The 17,923-nt window shown below is 40.4% G+C and overlaps 1 protein-coding gene across 1 annotated transcript; it reads left to right on the top strand.

Annotated features, from left to right (window-relative positions):
* Positions 1-251: 251 nt before the first annotated feature.
* Positions 252-12,162, top strand: Znf317 (zinc finger protein 317). The gene is made up of 7 exons (XM_021627964.2): positions 252-504; positions 4,703-4,911; positions 6,241-6,380; positions 6,857-6,983; positions 7,863-7,958; positions 9,197-9,279; positions 10,691-12,162. The coding sequence occupies exons 2-7, from the start codon at positions 4,881-4,883 to the stop codon at positions 12,008-12,010; spliced, it is 1,797 nt and encodes a 598-aa protein (XP_021483639.1). The 5' UTR covers positions 252-504; positions 4,703-4,880; the 3' UTR covers positions 12,011-12,162.
* Positions 12,163-17,923: the final 5,761 nt, after the last annotated feature.

Consider the following 17,923-nt stretch of genomic DNA (forward strand, 5'->3'; position numbering starts at 1 on the left):
GGAATCACTGCTAACAGGTTGATGGTTATAGAAAAAGAAGCTGAGGACAGGCCCCATATAATGCTGTTGGGTCAATTAGAGCTTTGAAAAAATATACCTGATATACACAGTCTACTTGAGCATCGTTATCAGGGCGGTCAAACTTAGAAACTACATTTCCCATAAACCATTTCGAGTGTGAGAACTGAAAAGCTCTCAGTTGGTTTCGCGAGATTTCCCAGTTGACCAAGACTGCAGGGCTTCATTTCCTAAAATGCACACCGTGAAGGTTCTAAGTGGCCAGTGAAACTCCGCGAGATTTCGTAGCCAGGGGTGACATAGAAGCCATTTCTCTGAGGGAACGGTTCTCGTAGGACACACTCGCGGAAGCGTGGTGAAGGGTTTCTCCCGTGTTCTGGCAGGACCCTGGAGCTCCCCCAAGCCTTCGGGACGTTTGCGTGCACTTTCTTGTTCTTCCGCCCTCGCTGCGGAGACTTCCGGTTCCTGGATTCCACCCTCAGCCCGGTAAGCCCGCGTTTCGTCACTTAACCCGTTAGCTCCAGGCAGCAGAGGGCCGTAAGTTCGGGGATGAGGGCCCCGGGGACCTGCGGAGGCGTGCGTCTGCGCCCTGCGGCTGGCGGCCGGGCGTTTGGGTTTCACCGCTTCCTAGGTGACGTAGGGAGGCTCTGCCGACCTGAAAGCCCTGAACAGGGCGTTCGTGGGCGACGGAGTGCCCGAAGTGGCCCTGGGCACGGGGTTTCTTTTTAAAATTCTACGTAAGCACTCCGTGTTTCTTTTATTGTCCTTGAACTCGCACATACCTTTTCCGCGGCGCTAAATCAACAGTTACTTTATGCGTTTGTTAGCTGACAGTTCTCATGCAAGTAAATTACTTGTAAACAGTTGTAATTCAGTTTGACATACTTGCCAGTGTAATTTGAAAGTTGGTCTAATTAATACTGTATTCGCTGATCTTCTGCTTTGGTCTTTCCCATGTTATCTCTGCCTTTTAAGAAGGTCGTGACTTTTCACACTCAAACTTATAATTCAAAAGACAGCAACAGGTATATTCTTTGCAGAGGCCAAATTTTTATTTCAAATATAGAAGGTGACAATTGTTATAGTGTATATTTTTCTCTCCCCTGTAATTAACTGTATGGATTTTATTGTTTCCCAGATGCATATTGTACTCTTACATATTTTAATAAAAATCGTTTTGTACATACTGATGCAAGCATGCCATTCTTGTAATCTAGATATTCCTAAGTATCTTGTACTTAACAGGTAGTCAGTGTTTTCCACCAATGTCACACCTTATATTTTAAAATGAGATTATAAAACCTCAGGCACTGGACTCCTGTTTCCAAAGTGTGTTGGATCTGTAGATAAATCTTTAGAATATCAGCATTTTATGGGTTGAAATTTTTTTATTTTTTATTTTATTTTTTATTATTAGTTACATTTTACTTATGGGTTGAATTTTATAGTTAATCTGTTGCTATTTATAACTGAGAACTTTGACTTTGGGTTTCCAGTTACATTTCTTCAAACTGTTTTATAATTACTGAATTTGAGATGAACATTCTTGCTAAAAATACTTATTTCTACTAATTTAGTACAGTATTTGGATGTTATTCATAGGCAGTTTTATCACCTGAACAAAATAAGTAAATGTGTATGCTTCCTTTGAATTATACACACTGGCTATATTGTGGTGTGGTTGGAGACTTGAAATATCATGAATGAATTTGTCTGGCAGAATCATTGGTGGTCCTGTCGCTAAGTGAAATTGAATTCCCATGTGCTGGAATATTTTTCTTTCTATTTTTTACATCAAGGAACTTTTACTGGAGGTATTTTTTTTCCTCATTTGTTTTACCTCTTTTCTTGGTATGTTGATCTAGTCTTCTACCAAGTGTTTTCTTTTTTCCGTTTTTTTCCCCACTGTCTTTCAGGTGTTGATGAATTTAAGTACCTTATGCTTGGCCATAATGTTATATTGAATGAATAAACAGATAATGGGGTTTGGTTTTGTTTTTCATGACTAATGAAGTTAAAACAATTGACTTTCCAGTGGTACACTGAATTTGTATTTGTAACTAAGTTTTGAAAGGACACATTCTCTTGACATTTGGGACTCAAATTTGCTAATTTTTTTCAGTATATTTTATAGTAAATTTTTCTTGTCTATTTCAAGCCTATGCCAGCCATCCTCCTAAAATGCGGCAGAAGATTTTTCTTCTCTAAATCCTGGAATATTTTGAGTAAGAATACAAATTCGATAAAAGATAAAAGTGAAAATTAGGAAAAGGATACTCATTCAGTGAGTCCACAGGGGAAAAAGAGACGCAGTGACTGTCCAAGTCCATGTACTGGTGCTGAGATGAGATTTCAGCTTAAGCAGAGGGGCAGCGTATAAATAGTTAACAGCTCAGGTGCATGTGTGGTGTCCTGCAAGGTGATCTGGTAAATTGTCAGAAATCTCTTTATGGTTCATAGGTTCCCTGTCTGAGTGGCACCAGACTTCAGCCTGTTCCTTCTCCCAGCATGAGATTCCTGGGCACATTTTATTTTCTGGATTTGTCTCAGTAGTCCAGTAGTAAAGAGAAGGATATCAGGGGCCTTTAGAATGTGTTCATTTCTGTGAGGATGAGCACAGCAAACTTTGTAAGACTTTTTTTCCTACCTTCCTCCTTTCCTTCATCCCTTCTTCCCTTCATTGTGTGATTCTGGGGCTCAAACCCAGGGCCTTATGCCTGCTAGGTAAACATTCTGCTACTAAGGTGTAGTCCCACCTCTAAATTCTACTTTATTGGTTAGTTAGGTCCAGATTTGTCTATTTGTAGTAAAATATAGCCTGTTATAACTTAGTAAAGTGAGCCACGCATGGTGGCGCATGCCTGTAATACCAGCACTTGAGGAAGCAGAAGCAGGCGGATCTCTGTGAGTTCGAGGCCAGCCTGGTCTATGAAGTGAGTACAGGACAGCCAAGATTACACAGAGAACCTCTGTCTTGAAAAAAAAATAAAAACAAAAAACTAAATTACTTAGTAAAGTGTATTAAGTGGACATACGTATTTTGGAGGAAAATAAATGGATGGAAAAAGGCAAGGGTTTGCAAAGTAAGTAGAACAGATAGAAAGGACTATCTCAAAAGCCTTAAAGTTTAATAAATAAATCCTGAAGGGAAGAGCCAGGCAAGAGAAAACACTGAATGTAGGGAAGAACATTGGGAACAAGAGATAGCAAGTCCCTGATATGTGTGCATGTCTGGGGGCATGAAGCTCAGCAAAGAAGTCAGTGTGAGTTAGCATAAGTGGGGGCCTGGGTGTGGGACCTTGTTCTAAGGAAAATGAAACACCATCAGAAGGTTTTCAGCAAAGATGTGTGTGTTACATATATTTTACAAGCAACAGGACGTAGGAGACTAGCTGGGTACCAGTCTGATTGATTTGGAAGAGGGGTGAGGTCTGGGATCAAAGCAGTTGCAGTGTAGATGCTGAGGTATAGCTAAAACTTTGCATATGCTTTGAGTGTGACATGACCATTTGGATGGAGGATGTAGGAAAGAAAGAGGAGGGACAAGGTTGGCCACATAATATAAATACCTGGTTCCTCCATTTTTTTTCTCTCTCTTCCTTCTTTTTTTTTTTTTTTTTTTTTGTTTGTTTCTTTTCCCACCTGTGTCTGTGTGCATATGTGCACATGTCCGTGTATGGGTATTTTTTCATGTATATTTGTAAGCAGAGGTTGCTATTTGGCATCTGCCTTTATTGTTTTGAGACCAGTCTGTCACTGAACATAAAGTTGCTGTTTTGGCTAGACTGATTGGCAGTAAGATTCCAGGATCATCCCCTCTCCTCTCCAGTAATATGGTCACGGACTTGCACTACCATAGGCAGCTTTTTGTGTGGGTGTTAAAATCTGAAATCACATTCTTAGTTGTGTATGGCAAGCACTTTATCCACTTTATCCATTGTGCCATCTCCCCGGCCAGTTCTTTTGAAGTGCTGAAGATGAAAGCCAGAGCTCTTACTCATGTCAGACAAGTTCTCTATCATTGAATTATATCCTCCAGTCATATCCGTTCTTCTTATTTTCAGATTAATAGGCCAGCTATAAAATTCTGTTCTGTTTTTAATATGTTTTGTATCCTTGCCTAGTTTTAATAATTCCAAAACTAATTCCTCAGCTTGGTAAGTGTGGGTATATGCATAGTTGAGTACGACATATACGTAATGTGTTTGTTAATATTAGGATTGACTTTTTTAGGGTTTCTTCCCATTTCTAGCTCACACCTTCAGATCTTAAGTCATTCTCAAGTTTATACCTCTGTGTGTCTCTCTTTCAGGGTATTGAAAGTGAATGGGAATTAAATTCTAATATGTAATTAAAATTATACATATCATCAAGGTAACACATTATCTATCCAGAGGGAATTAATGCTTAAGTTGAACTAAGTATTTCTTCAAAGGTAGTAATTTTGAAAATGTCTAGAAGATTTTCTTTTAGGTTTTAAAATATGCAAGTTTTTATTGCTATGTCTAGCTGTCCTCCTGTGCAGTCGCTTTTAACACGTTAAGTACAGAGATAAAATAAGTGCGTGAAGGTGTGCCTCAGCAGTTAAGAGCACTCGGGTTAGCAGAGGAGTTTGTTTGGTTCCCACCAACCTTGTAGCAGCTCACAGCAGCTGTTCCTCCAGTTTCAGTTTCTCTTCATTTAGGTTGATGATGGCCCATAATCAGACAGCTTATGGGGCGAGGAAATGCCAAGAAACAAAATTCAGTTTTACTGAGTAAGAGAGAGAGCCTTTGAGGACCCCTGTGGCAGTTGTCAGCTTGGAAAAGCAGTGCCTCTTCAAGTAGTCTACATTCCACTAAGTTTGCCCGTGCCCCCACAGGATGGCCACCCTCGGTCTGTCTCCCATGTTTGGTAAGTTCTCATGTTCTTGAGCATGTATGTCTCCTGCCATGCATAAAATTGAGGAGATCCATATATGTAACCTGTTGAGCCAGGATGGGTGAGCTGAACAATGGTTGTCCATGTGACTGACTAAGGGCATGTGTAGGTTTGGCACAAAGAGCATATATACAGTCGGGGGTATACAGTGAAGAAGGTAGCGGTAAAAACTAGCTGTATGTGATCTATTGTTTTGATAAATATTTTTTTTATTTTAAAACAGATATTTATTCTCCACAAAACATGTTATCTATATAAAATAAATAAGATACACTTATATATATAAATTGTTTAAATTTGTGGAATACAGTATATAGTCAGGATACTGAATACGTGACAATATTTACTGAATTACAATTTTAAGTTGACAACAGAATAATTACAAAGAACTTCATATACATAACTCCCTCAGGAACAAATTTCAAAATAAAGAAAACGTGCCATAACAGATCGTCTTTTTTCCTCAGTGTTTGGGCTTCAGATGTGAAAATTTTGGTATTTGTGAAAATATTGGCATCCAGGAACAAAATATCCTTTTATTTTGGAATTAGTTCTTACTGCTGTAATAAATTTCTACTCCTAGCGGAGTTTCATGTTGGCTGTGCAGCACAGCTTGAATGCCCCCCAAAGGCCCAGGTATTGAAAGTTTGACAGGCTGTGAGCTATGGGGAAATGGTAGACTCTTTAAGAATTGTGCCTGGTAGAAGAAAGGAAATTGGGAGCCAGAAAACACTGGCTCCTCTTTCCTCTCTCTGCTTTGCTTTTTGCCATGAGGCAAGCACATCCCTTTGTTAATATCTGTGAAGGCTAACATGTTAGTGTTTTGATAAATTTGAGAAGGTCAGCAACTTTAACTCTGAGGCTTCAGTTTCATCTCTCAGAAACTGGAACTGTGTACAGGTTGGACGTCTCTAATCAGAAAAGCCATAAAAATCTGAAACCTTACATCATGTGACAAGTTGCAGTCAAACAGCTGTATTGTCAAAGTACCTAAGATGAGCTTTAGCTGTGTGTGTAACTGTGAAGCATAAGTGAATCTTGTCTAAACGCCAGTCTCTTCCCTAAGATCCATCATTACATGTATGCAAAGATGCCAAACTTGAAAAAAATACCTGAAATCAAGTAATGAGTCTAAGCAAATCCTATGCAGGATATTGTGCTGCTCATGGTTGTGTATCACCAACACCCTCTTCTCTGTCCCTGTTTGTGAATATCCAGGGGTTGTGTGGGCATGTGTGACTTACTTGAGTATGCTTACTGAGGGGATAGATGAATCTCATGGGTTTTATTTTCTTGTCCTAGCTATGTCCTTTGAGGACTCTACAGATAACCAGGTCTCAGAATTTCCTCTTCCACCAAAATACCATTCCAGTCAGCAGGATTTGGGTTTGTCGGCTTGCCATGCTCCAGAGCCTGATACACCAACTCGTGTTTCTTCTCAGGTACATAAGAACTCAAGGCCCAAGGGTGGGACAAGTACATTTTAGGACATGACCACCACCATTGAATGTTGGAATTCTTTTAGATATTCACCAGGTCAGTGCATGTCTGGTAAAGGACCAGCACACTAAGGAAAACTCTATGGTTCTAATTATTATTAGGGAAGTTAGAGGTTATATATGTGACAAGTCACATGTTTGCATTGTACTCAGAATCAGTGTAGAAACAGGAAAAAAAAGTAAAGCTACATGCTGTCAGCCACCCTAGAAGTGGAAAGAAATCACAGTTGTTTTTGATGTAGTGAGTCAGATTAAGATCACTCAAACGGAAGAGACTATCTGAGAATATTCTTCTAACATATACAGAAACCTTCAGCAGGCCATATCTTGAAATCAGATTATATCTCTTGTACCTATATTCTGCCTCTGTTGACTTGTGAGCTGGTTTCTCATTGACCTCAAGTGTTTATGTTTTGCAGAATTCTGTGACATTCCAAGATATTGCTGTGGACTTCACTGAGAAAGAGTGGCCCCTGCTAGATTCTTCCCAGAGAAAACTGTACAAAGATGTAATGCTGGAGAATTATAGCAATCTGACTTCGCTGGGTAGGCTGCCATTGTTCCCTCATCTGTTCAGGGATAAGATGTTTTATCTAGTACTTGCTTTGACCTAATACTTAGGTGGGGTTTGTAAGAAAGCTTAGAACAAGCCGCGCTGGTAACCACCTCATAGGTTCTCTGGTAGTAGCACCTGCCCATTATATTGAACATTCTCAAGTGTGTGACTGAGCTTCTACCATAACTCTCTAAGGTAAGAGGTTTCTTGTCTATGGAGACTACTCAGTAAGGAAGGGAACTTACTGTACAGTATTATGACCTAAGTTCAAATTCTTAGCAATCACAGTGCAAACCTGGATGTTATTGCAAATAACGTCTGTAAATCCCAGAGACATGGGAGGTGGATGTAGAATAATGGCTGGAGATTGTTGGACAACAGCCTAGCTACAAATTCAGTAAGGGAACCTTTCTCTAGGGAATGAAATAGAGTAATAGATCAGGATGTCAGTGACCTCCTGTGACCAGAGGAAAGCACACATAAACACAGAGAGAATTTTATTAAAATGAATAAAAATTAAAATTATAAGAATTATTGTATTTTTTTTAAGTTTTCATTCTGGGGGTATAGCCCAGTGGTAGAGTGTTTTTTAGATCATGCAAGGCCTTGGTTTCCATTCCTAGTATTTAAAACAAAAAGTCCACATTCTTTTTGATGATAAATTGTGTGAGTATGTGTAGTTTTTGTTTTTATGGAAGACCTTTACTGTGTTCCTTTTTTACTGTGTTCCTTAAAAATGTGACACCATCATTTTGCTACTCCTAAGTCAGCCTTGTCCACCTTCAGAAAACCCAAATTGTTGACCCCAGTCTAGTGGAAGGGTTGTCCTCTGCACAGTCCTCCTTCAACATATCTTTCTCCATGAGTAGGGTATCAGGCTGGCAAACCCAGCCTCATCTCACACCTGGAGCAAGAAGAGGAGCTAAGGATGGAGGAGAGGGGCATGCAGCAGGATACTTCCCCAGGTGAGCCACTACTAGGCACACAGAGGTCATTTGGGCTGTCAGGTCTTTTCAGTGATTTCCTGTTTCTGTAACAGAACAACTTGGGGGTTTCTTTAGCTCACATTTGTATCAGTTCAGGAACTTGGTGCCATCAGCCATACAGTATAGGCTGTGTCATAACATGACAGATTGCATTTGTATAGAGGCACAAAGTAACTCAAGGGAGAAAGAGTTTATTTGGTCAGTTTCAAGGTTCAGTCCTTCATGGCAAGAATGGCCTGGCAACAGGAAGGTGAGGTGACCAATCACTTAGCATTTGTCTTCCTGATGGAGAGAAAGACAAATGCTGTACTCAACTCACTTTATCCTTTAAATTCACTCTGTGCCTCACCTCCACTTATCCCATGGGATGCTTCCGGCTACACACAAGATAGGTCTTCCCCTCCTCAGTTAAAATGTTCTTAGAATCACTGTCATAGGTATGCCCAGAGGTATATTTCCAGGTCAGACTAAGTCCAGCCAAGTTAATAGTAAAAAATATCCATGACAGCATGGTAGCATAATCATATTCACAACCAATGTAATAGAAAGCAAGAGAGCTGAGAGAAACCCCTGTTGGTATTATATAACTATCCACTACTTTTGTCTTTTTCTTTCTTTTTTTTTTTCCCCAGACAAAAATCTCAAAAATCTCAAGCTGGCCTTGAACTTGTGATTCTCCTGCCCAAGTCTCCTGAATGCTGGAGTCATATTCCTGGGTTGCCATACCTACTTTTATGAACAGCCTTCTCTTATAGTACATAATTAACTTTCTAAGACCAACATCAATTCCATCTAATAACAGTGTAATTGGTTACCTAATTAGGTAGGTCCCACCCCTTTAAAAATTCTCTCACTTTAGTCTCACGACACAGGATCAATGCTTTAAAACATGGACCCTGGAACAAAAACATTCAAAACATTAATGTGGAAATACATCTGATAATGTGAACTAGGAAATAAGGAAGGTTTTTTTTTTCCTTAATCTCTATCTGTTCTTTTGTAAACCTTTTGATCAGATTAGACTTTATCTCTGTGTTCCTTTAGCTTTAAATTTGATATTTACTATCATTTTATTCTTTGTGTGCTCTGCCCTTTTGCCTTACCTTTTCTTGTGTATCTTTAAAATTTTCAATGAAGTTTTTCAATGACCTTTCATTCCCATCCTCTTACTTTTTGAATGAATCAAATATTCCAGTTTTTTTTTTTTTTTCTTTCAGATTGGGGAACTACATCTAAAATCAAGTGGTCCATTCTTATGAAAGATATTTTTGGGGAGGAAGCTTCTGATAGTGTTTCACTGGTAAGATTTTCTTGGGTTAAATCTGTGTCTTCCACATTGGAGAAGCCCAAAGCAGCCACTAGTCAGCTCACTCAAGAACCATTCAAGTAGCATACCCTAGAAGAAACAGGAGTTCCACAAGTGCTCAGTTACACTTGACCTGAGTTCCAATGAGCTGGCTTCAGTGAGTTTCCTATGGATACCAAAATCTAAGAATGCTTAATTTCTTTGTATAAAATGCCATTTTTGTTGTCTACATAGAACCTCAATATATCTAGCTATGGGCTCTAATTATCGTTAGATAATGTAAAATGTGTACATAGTTTTATTATTGGGGTGCCTAAGTAATAATGACAAAAGTTTGTATATGTTCAAACTATTTTTTAACATATACAAAGCTATTTTTGCCTTTAAATAGCTTGGGAGTAAGATTGTTGAAATCGTGATATAGAACCCATTAATGTTGAAATGACCCACTATATTGTCAGCTTGGGCAGAATTCCAAGTCTAGCCCCAGACTTTCTCATTTAGAGTTCAGATAAGTAATTATTACTGTAATGTATGGTGGGGTTTCATTTGGTTTTAAACAGTGAATGAAGTTGCATGCAAAAAAGCATTTAGCATAGTATACATGGAGCCTTAAGACACAGCAGCCATGAATTTTTTGTTTTTTAACTAAGAAAAGATCTTTTTGTATAGCCTGATACTCAGAATCCTCCCACTTTCACCTTCTGAGTTGAGATAAGTGAGTGCCACAACCACTTTAAGCCCCCTTTTCTCTTTGATGAAGTTCACATGAAAGAGCTTTGGTCATTCTCTTAGTTTGGGCTGCTATTGCTCTGATAAAACACCATGACCAAAAGCAATTTGGGGCAAAAAAGTCTTATTTGGCTTACACTTCCACATCACAGTTCCATCACTGAAGGAAGTCAGTACAGGAATTCAAACAGGGTGAGAACCTGGAGGCAGAAACTGATGCAGAGGCCATGGAGGGGTTCTGTTACTAGCTTGCTTCCCAAGGCTTGCTTAGTCTACTTTCTTCTAGAACCCAGGACCACCAGCCCAGGGATGGCACCACTTAAAATGGGCTATACCCTCTCCCCATCAAACACTAATTAAGAAAACTCCCTATAGGCTTGACTACAGCCCCATATTATGGAAGCAGTTTCTTAACTGAAGTTTCCTCCTCTAAGATGACTTCAGCTTTTTCTGTCAGGTTGACAAAAAACTATTTATTATGGTCATGGCACTATACTAAAATTAGTATTAGTGCTAATTTATTCTGAGGCAAGATTGAAAGAGGATGGAGCTGTAGACTAATGCTAAGCCCATTCTGTGTACTTACCAGGCCTTCCATTCAGTCATCACCACCAAAAACAAAATGAAATAGTGTTATAAATGCCACAGTTAGCTCTCATCTCTTAACCAACAGGAAAAGTCTCATCTTTTGGAGAAATCTTCTGAATTCACCCATTTGTTTGAAGTCTTCAGTATCAGCCCTCATCTTACGCAGCCAATAGGAAGGCCCCCAAGCAAAAGGCCCCATCGCCACCACAGCTGTGGAGCTGCTTTCAAGAATAGGAATCACCTGACTCAGCACATCCGCATCTACGATGGGAGAAAAATGCATGAATGTCACCAGTGCCAGAAAGCCTTCACTACCAGTGCTTCTCTCACGAGGCACCATAGGATTCACACTGGGGAGAAGCCTTATGAGTGCAGTAACTGTAGAAAAGCCTTCAATGACCCCTCAGCTCTAAGGAGCCACACGAGAACTCACCTGAAAGAGAAGCCCTTTGACTGTAGTCAGTGTGGCAATGCCTTCCGGACCCTCTCAGCTCTGAAGATACACATGCGAGTTCACACTGGGGAAAGACCCTACAAATGTGATGAGTGTGGCAAAGCCTATGGCAGGAGCTGCCACCTCATTGCCCACAAGCGGACACACACTGGAGAAAGGCCTTATGAGTGTCAGGACTGTGGAAAAGCCTTCCAGCACCCCTCCCACCTGAAGGAGCATGTCCGGAACCATACGGGGGAGAAGCCTTATGAGTGTACACAGTGTGGCAAAGCCTTCCGCTGGAAGTCCAACTTCAATTTGCATAAGAAGAACCACATGGTGGAGAAAACCTATGAGTGCAAAGAATGTGGGAAGTCCTTCCGTGACCTTCCATCAAGGAGGAAACACATGAGGATTCATATTGTAAAGAAAGCAGCTGAGTGTCGCGAGTGTGGGAAAACCTTCCGAAACCAATCCATCCTGAAGACACACATGAACTCTCACACTGGGGAGAAACCCTATGGCTGTGATTTCTGTGGAAAAGCCTTCAGTGCAAGCTCCAACCTCACTGCACACAGGAAAATACACACTCAGGAGAGACGCTATGAATGCACTGCCTGTGGGAAGGTCTTTGGTGATTACCTGTCACGAAGGAGGCACATGAGCACCCATCTTGTCAAGAAGCGTGTGGAGTGTCGGCAGTGTGGAAAAGCCTTCAGGAACCAGTCTACCCTGAAGACGCACATGAGAAGCCACACAGGGGAGAAGCCATACGAGTGTGACCATTGTGGAAAAGCCTTCAGCATAGGATCCAACCTTACTGTACACCTGAGGATCCACACCGGGGAAAAGCCTTATGAATGTCTTGTTTGTGGAAAAACCTTCAGTGACCATTCGTCCCTAAGGAGTCATGTGAAAACCCACCGAGGGGAGAAACTCTTTACACCATCTGTGTGGAAAAGGCTTCAGTGAGTGCTCAGATGCAAAGGAAACCTGGCAGGCATTAAAAGTTACAAATCTTTCACTGTCTCTCCACATCCAGAACATAAAAGATCACATGGAACTTGGGAGAAATCCAGTTTGTGGAAAGATCAAGAAGACTTGAGTACTTGGGGTCTCTGAGAATATAGGGAATGGGAAAATTTCTGTATTGAGTAGCAAGAACTTCTCAGCATACATAATGTTCTCAAACACACAAGAACTTAAGGGAGAGAGTCTTCAGCCAGGGCATTTAGTGTTAAAGTCAGCAACACTTTGTGGGCACACCAAAAGAATTTTTATCACTATAGTGACTAGGGAAAATTTTTTCTCATCTCTTATTTGTTCCTCATGGGAGAAATCAGAGTAAAGAAAAAAAAATCTCAGAAGTAAGAAATAGGAAACATCCATTAAAAAGAGCTGAGCAAACTGGCCAACTCTGTTATTGCTGGTTCACAAGCCAAGGTGCTTGTTCTTTTTAAAGAGAAAAGTCATCTGGCAGAGATCTACGTGGCACTTAAATTCTGACACACATGCTATTAATAAAAATCGTTTTCAGGCTTTGGTTAACAGGCTTGGCTCTCAACCTGGGGCAGTTTTGCTTTCCAGGGCTTTTGTTAATGTCCAGAGAGATTTGGGGTTTTGAGAACGAGATGAGAAGTGCACTGACATATAAAAAGATGGTATAAGACAAGCTACCAAATAGCTTGTAATACACAGAACTCATCCATAGCAAAGACTGTGTGTACAGCTGTAATAGTGCTCAGTTTAAGAATAATCTTAAACTTACTGTGATTCCTATGAACACTTAGGAGAAAATTTTTACAGCTTTTTAAAACAAAAAGATGCAATGCAGTTTTTTTTCTAGAAATTAATGAGAATTTACACTGCTGATAACTCTATGAAAGTTAGTATAGCCATAGTCCCCTTGTGTATGAATGTGGGATTGTATTTATAACAAACAGAATCCAGCTCTTTACTTTTCTTGATCTTTTTAATTTTAGGGTTATGGTCCTCTGAATAACTCTTAGGCCCAATCACAAACAATATGTAATATAGTATTTTTTTACTATAGCTTTGTTCCTATATTAATTTCACTTTAGGAAACTTAATCTGACCAATGGCATATTTAGAATTGTGTGGTGTTATGCACTGGGTAATATGTCAAATGTGTTGTGTCAAATGTATTGTGAGCAAAGCATGAAGCTTCCTAACAGATCCTTTGTTAGTTGTGGTTCACTGTCAAAAGAATAACAAAGACCTGTAGTTACTTCCTTAGTACCCATCTTAAACTATAACAGAAGGATCATGGGCTTACTTGATTAGCAAACAGTGCCACCTTCAGAAATCTTTTGCAGTTTTTGAAGCAAGTAGTATTTTCTACCTTCCTTGACCCTGGCTGGCAACTCATAAACAGTGGTTCTTGTGTGGCTTTCTGAGGAAAAAAAAAAAAAAAAAAACTCTTGAACAAAGTTTGATTTTTGTTTTTTAATTCGCTGTGTGACCCTGAAGATGAAAACCACAGGCTAAAGAGGACAGGCTAGAGAAGTCACAGTGTTCCTAGTCTGTATTCTGAGTCCTGAAGAAGTTTACATTGGTGCTCAATTTATTACATCTATACTTTTTCTATTACCTCAAAAAAATAAATAAATAAATACATACATACATAAATAAATAAAATTGATTAGCAGTTTACAGCTGGATAGATATTTGTTTCTCTGTTTGCTTTATTAGTCGGACGTGAGTTTACTGCCCTGTTGGATGCTGTCCAGAACCTATACCCCTTTCTCTGGAAAGTTAATCACTGCTACCTATACAGGTTTAGTGGGTATGCTTGGAATTACCAGATACAGATGTTAAGTACTTTTAAATCAAGTATTCATGTGACATTTCAAGTTGTTGATGTGCTCCGCTCTTGATATCTCTATATAGGTACATTTCGCAGGAGTGTATCCCAGTAAACCTGCCATACAGTCAAATTTACACCATTCCTTCACTAGACCCAGGTTCCCTCCACAGTGGAGTGAAGCCCTTGTATTTGTATTGTAAATCCTAACTGGACCTAACAGGTATCAGTTTTTATAACACCCCAAGAAAGCAAATACTATCAGCATTTCCATTTCACATGTATGGCATCTGAGACAAGAGAGTTCAGCTTGCCTCAAACCAGCTTGCTGGCAAGTAGTTCTTGGGATTTAAACCCTTGTGCCTGGTTCTTTCGTCAGTGCCACTTTTATGACAGCATTATTCTTTGATTCTTTTTTTTCTTTTTTAATTGTTTTTTAAATTTTTCATCAATTACACTTTATTCATTCTGCATCCCCCCATAAGCCCCTCCCTCCTCCCCTCCCAATCCCACCCTCCCTCCTCCCTCTACTTGCATGCCACTCCCCAAGTCCACTGATAGGGGGAGGTTCTCCTTTCTGATCTTAGTCTATCAGTTCACATCAAAAGTGGCTGCATTGTCCTCTACTATGGCCTGGTAAGGCTGCTCCCCCCCCAGGGGGAGGTGATCAAAGAGCAGGCCAATCAGATTATGTCAGAGGCAGTCCCTCTTCCCATTACTATGTAACCCAATTGGACTCTGAACTGCCCTGGGCTACATCTGTGCAGGGGTTCTGGGTTATCTCCATGAATAGTCCTTGGTTGGAGTATGAGTCTCTGGGAAGTTCCCTGTGTTCAAATTTTCTTGTTCTGTTGCTCTCCTTGTGGAGACCCTGTCCTCTCCAGCTCTTACTATTTCCCAGTTCTTACCTAAAATTCCATTCACTCTGCCCAACAGTTGCCCATCAGGCTCAGCATCTGCTTTGATAGTCTGAAGGACAGAGGCTTTCAGAGGCCTTCTGTGGTAGGTTCCTAGGTTGTTTCCTGTTTTCTTCTTCTTCTGATGTCCATCCTCTTTGCCTTTCAGGATGGGGATTGGACATTTTTGTTAGGGTCCTCTCTCTTGCTTAGTTTCTTTAGATGCACAGGTTTTAGTGGGTTTGTCCTATGTTGTATGTCTATATGAGTGAGTATATACCATGTGTGTCTTTTTGCTTCTGGGACAACTCACTCAGGATGATCATTTCCAGATCCCACCATTTACCTGCAAATTTCATGATTTCCTTATTTTTCATTGCTGAGTAATATTCCATTGTGTAGATGTACCACAATTTCTGCAACCATTCTTCAGTTGAGGGGCATCTGGGTTGTTTCCAGCTTCTGGCTATTACAAATAAAGCTGCTACAAACATGGTTGAGCAAATGTCTTTTTTGTGTACTTGAGCCTCTTTTGGATATATGCTCAGTAGTGGTATGGCTGGATCTTGAGGAAGCGCTATTCCTAGTTGTCTGAGAAAGCGCCAGATTGATTTCCAGAGTGGTTGTACAAGTTTACATTCCCACCAGCAGTGCAGAAGGGTTCCCCTTTCTCCACAACCTCTCCAGCATGTGTTGTCACTTGAGTTTTTGATCTTGGCCATTCTCATGGGTGTAAGGTGAAATCTCAGGGTTGTTTTGATTTGCATTTCCCTAATGGCTAGTGAGGTTGAGCATTTCTTTAAGTGCTTCTCTGCCATTCGGTATTCCTCTACAGAGAATTCTCTGTTTAGCTCTGTTCCCCATTTTTTAAGTGGATTACTTGGTTTGCTGCTTTTCAGCTTCTTTAGTTCTTTATATATACTGGATATGAGTCCTCTGTCAGATAAAAGGTTGGTGAAGATTCTTTCCCAATCTGTAGGTGGTCGCTTTGTTTTGATGACGGTGTCCTTTGCTTTTATTCTTTGATTCTTAAGTTTCAAAGCAGTGACTTTATTCTAACTGTTGAGAGGCTTTCCTTCTAGTTGGTGTCAGGGCTTATGATGCATTTGTTTACTGTGTATGAGATAATAGCAACTAAAAAGAAATTATTACACATAGTGCTGAGAAGAAATGTGGAGCATTTAGATTGGAACATTTAGTAGCACTTAGATTGGAAAACCTTTTCCTTCCAGAAATGCTTGAACAGAGATGTGGTAAGTATGTGTCTTATACAGAACAGAATCGTTGGCAGTTCAAGGCAATAGAGTACTGTTGTTGACACAGTTATTCAGCAGCCAAAGGCTGCATATGAACGGAGCAAGCTTGGGCTTGCAAAGGGTGTTAAAAGTTATAGCAAGAACCTGGTCTGAAAAAAACTGCCTGTGATTCTCAGTGAGGTGAGGAGTTGGGGGAGGGTTTAGTTTTGCTTTATTATTTGAGACAGCATTTTACCATCTTACCCAGACTGGTTTTGAAATACTGATCAAGTGGTATTCTGCTTCACCAGCCTCCCTGATAGCTGAGACCATGATGCTTGTGGGGGAGGGAGGGTTAGGTAGGAGGCTTGATGACTTTCCATTAATTTTTTTTTTTCAAAGGATCACACTGGGTTCTAGGTTGACAAAGTAGAAAGAAGCAGGACACCACCAGAAACTAGGTATAAAGACTTTGATAATTCATTTAAGATACAGTACAGACCAAATTAATGACAGGTGTGACTAGGGGTAAGGCACATTGGTCAATGGATCTGTGGTTTCCGTTTCCACTTGAGACAGTTACCCTCTGTTAATTTCACAGGATATGACATTGCTGGGTCCCGGCTATAAAATACCAAGGTCATTTAAAAAAAATGTAAGATTTCTTTTATGTGTACGAGTGTTTTTCTACATGAATATTTGTGCACCACATCCATTCCTTATACCTTCAGGATCAGAAGAGAGTGTCTTGTTTCCCTGGAACTGGAATTACAGAGGATTGTAAGCAGTTATGGGAGTTCTAGGTACCAAACCTAGAGCGTCAGCAAGAGCAGCAAGATTTTTTTTAACTTTTATTAATTACACTTTATTCATTTTGTATCCCCCCAGAAGCCCTTCCCTCCTCCCCTCCCGGTCCCACCCTCCTCCCCCTTTCTGCATGCATGCCCCCTCCCCAAGTCCACTGATAGGGGAGGTCCTCCTCTCCTTCTTTCTGATCTTAGTCTATCAGTTCTCATCAGAAGTGGCTGCATTGTCAGGGTTCTAGGTTATCTCCATGAATAGTCCTTGGTTGGAGTATGAGTCTCTGGGAAGTTCCCTGTGTTAATTTTCTGGTTCTGTTGCTCTCCTTGTGGAGTTCCTGTCCTCTCCAGCTCTTACTATTTCCCACTTCTTACATAAAATTCCATTCACTCTGCCCAACAGTTGCCCATCAGGCTCAGTATCTGCTTTCACAGTCTGCATGGCAGAGGCTTTCAGAGGCCCTCTGTGGCAGGTTCCTAGGTTGTTTCCTGTTTTCTTCTGGTTTTCAGAGGCCCTCTGTAGCAGGTTCCTAGGTTGTTTCCTGTTTTCTTCTTCTTTGGGTGTCCATCCTCTTTGCCTTTCAGGATGGGTATTGAACATTTTAGTTAGGGTCCTCTCTTTTGCTTAGTATGTTTAGATGTACAGATGTTAGTGGGTTTATTCTATGCTGTATGTTTATATGAGTGAGTATATACTGTGTGTCTTTTTGCTTCTGGGACAACTCACTCAGGATGATCCTTTCCAGGTCCTACCATTTACCTGCAAATTTCATGATTTCCTTATTTTTCATTGCTGAGTAATACTCCATTGTATAGATGTACCACAGTTTCTGCATCCATTCTTCAGTTGAGGGGCATCTGGGTTGTTTCCAGCTTCTGGCTATTACAAATAAAGCTGCTACAAACATGGTTGAGCAAATGTCCTTTTTGTGTACTTGAGCCTCTTTTGGATATATGCCCAGGAGTGGTATGGCTGGATCTTGAGGAAGCGCTATTCCTAGTTGTCTGAGAAAGCGCCAGATTGATTTCCAGAGTGGTTGTACAAGTTTACATTCCCACCAGCAGTGCAGAAGGGTTCCCCTTTCTCCACAACCTCTCCAGCATGTGTTGTCACTTGAGTTTTTGATCTT

The sequence above is a fragment of the Meriones unguiculatus genome, chromosome 1 (assembly GCF_030254825.1).
Source record: "Meriones unguiculatus strain TT.TT164.6M chromosome 1, Bangor_MerUng_6.1, whole genome shotgun sequence".
Classification (NCBI taxonomy): Eukaryota; Metazoa; Chordata; class Mammalia; order Rodentia; family Muridae; genus Meriones; species Meriones unguiculatus.

Excerpts from the sequence above, each read along its gene's own strand:
- Znf317 (XM_021627964.2), top strand. The coding sequence starts at position 4,881 with ATGGCCACCCTCGGTCTGTCTCCCATGTTTG. Across the intron at positions 6,381-6,856 it reads CAACTCGTGTTTCTTCTCAG|AATTCTGTGACATTCCAAGA; the intron begins GTACATAAGAAC and ends TATGTTTTGCAG. Across the intron at positions 7,959-9,196 it reads GCAGCAGGATACTTCCCCAG|ATTGGGGAACTACATCTAAA; the intron begins GTGAGCCACTAC and ends TTTTTCTTTCAG.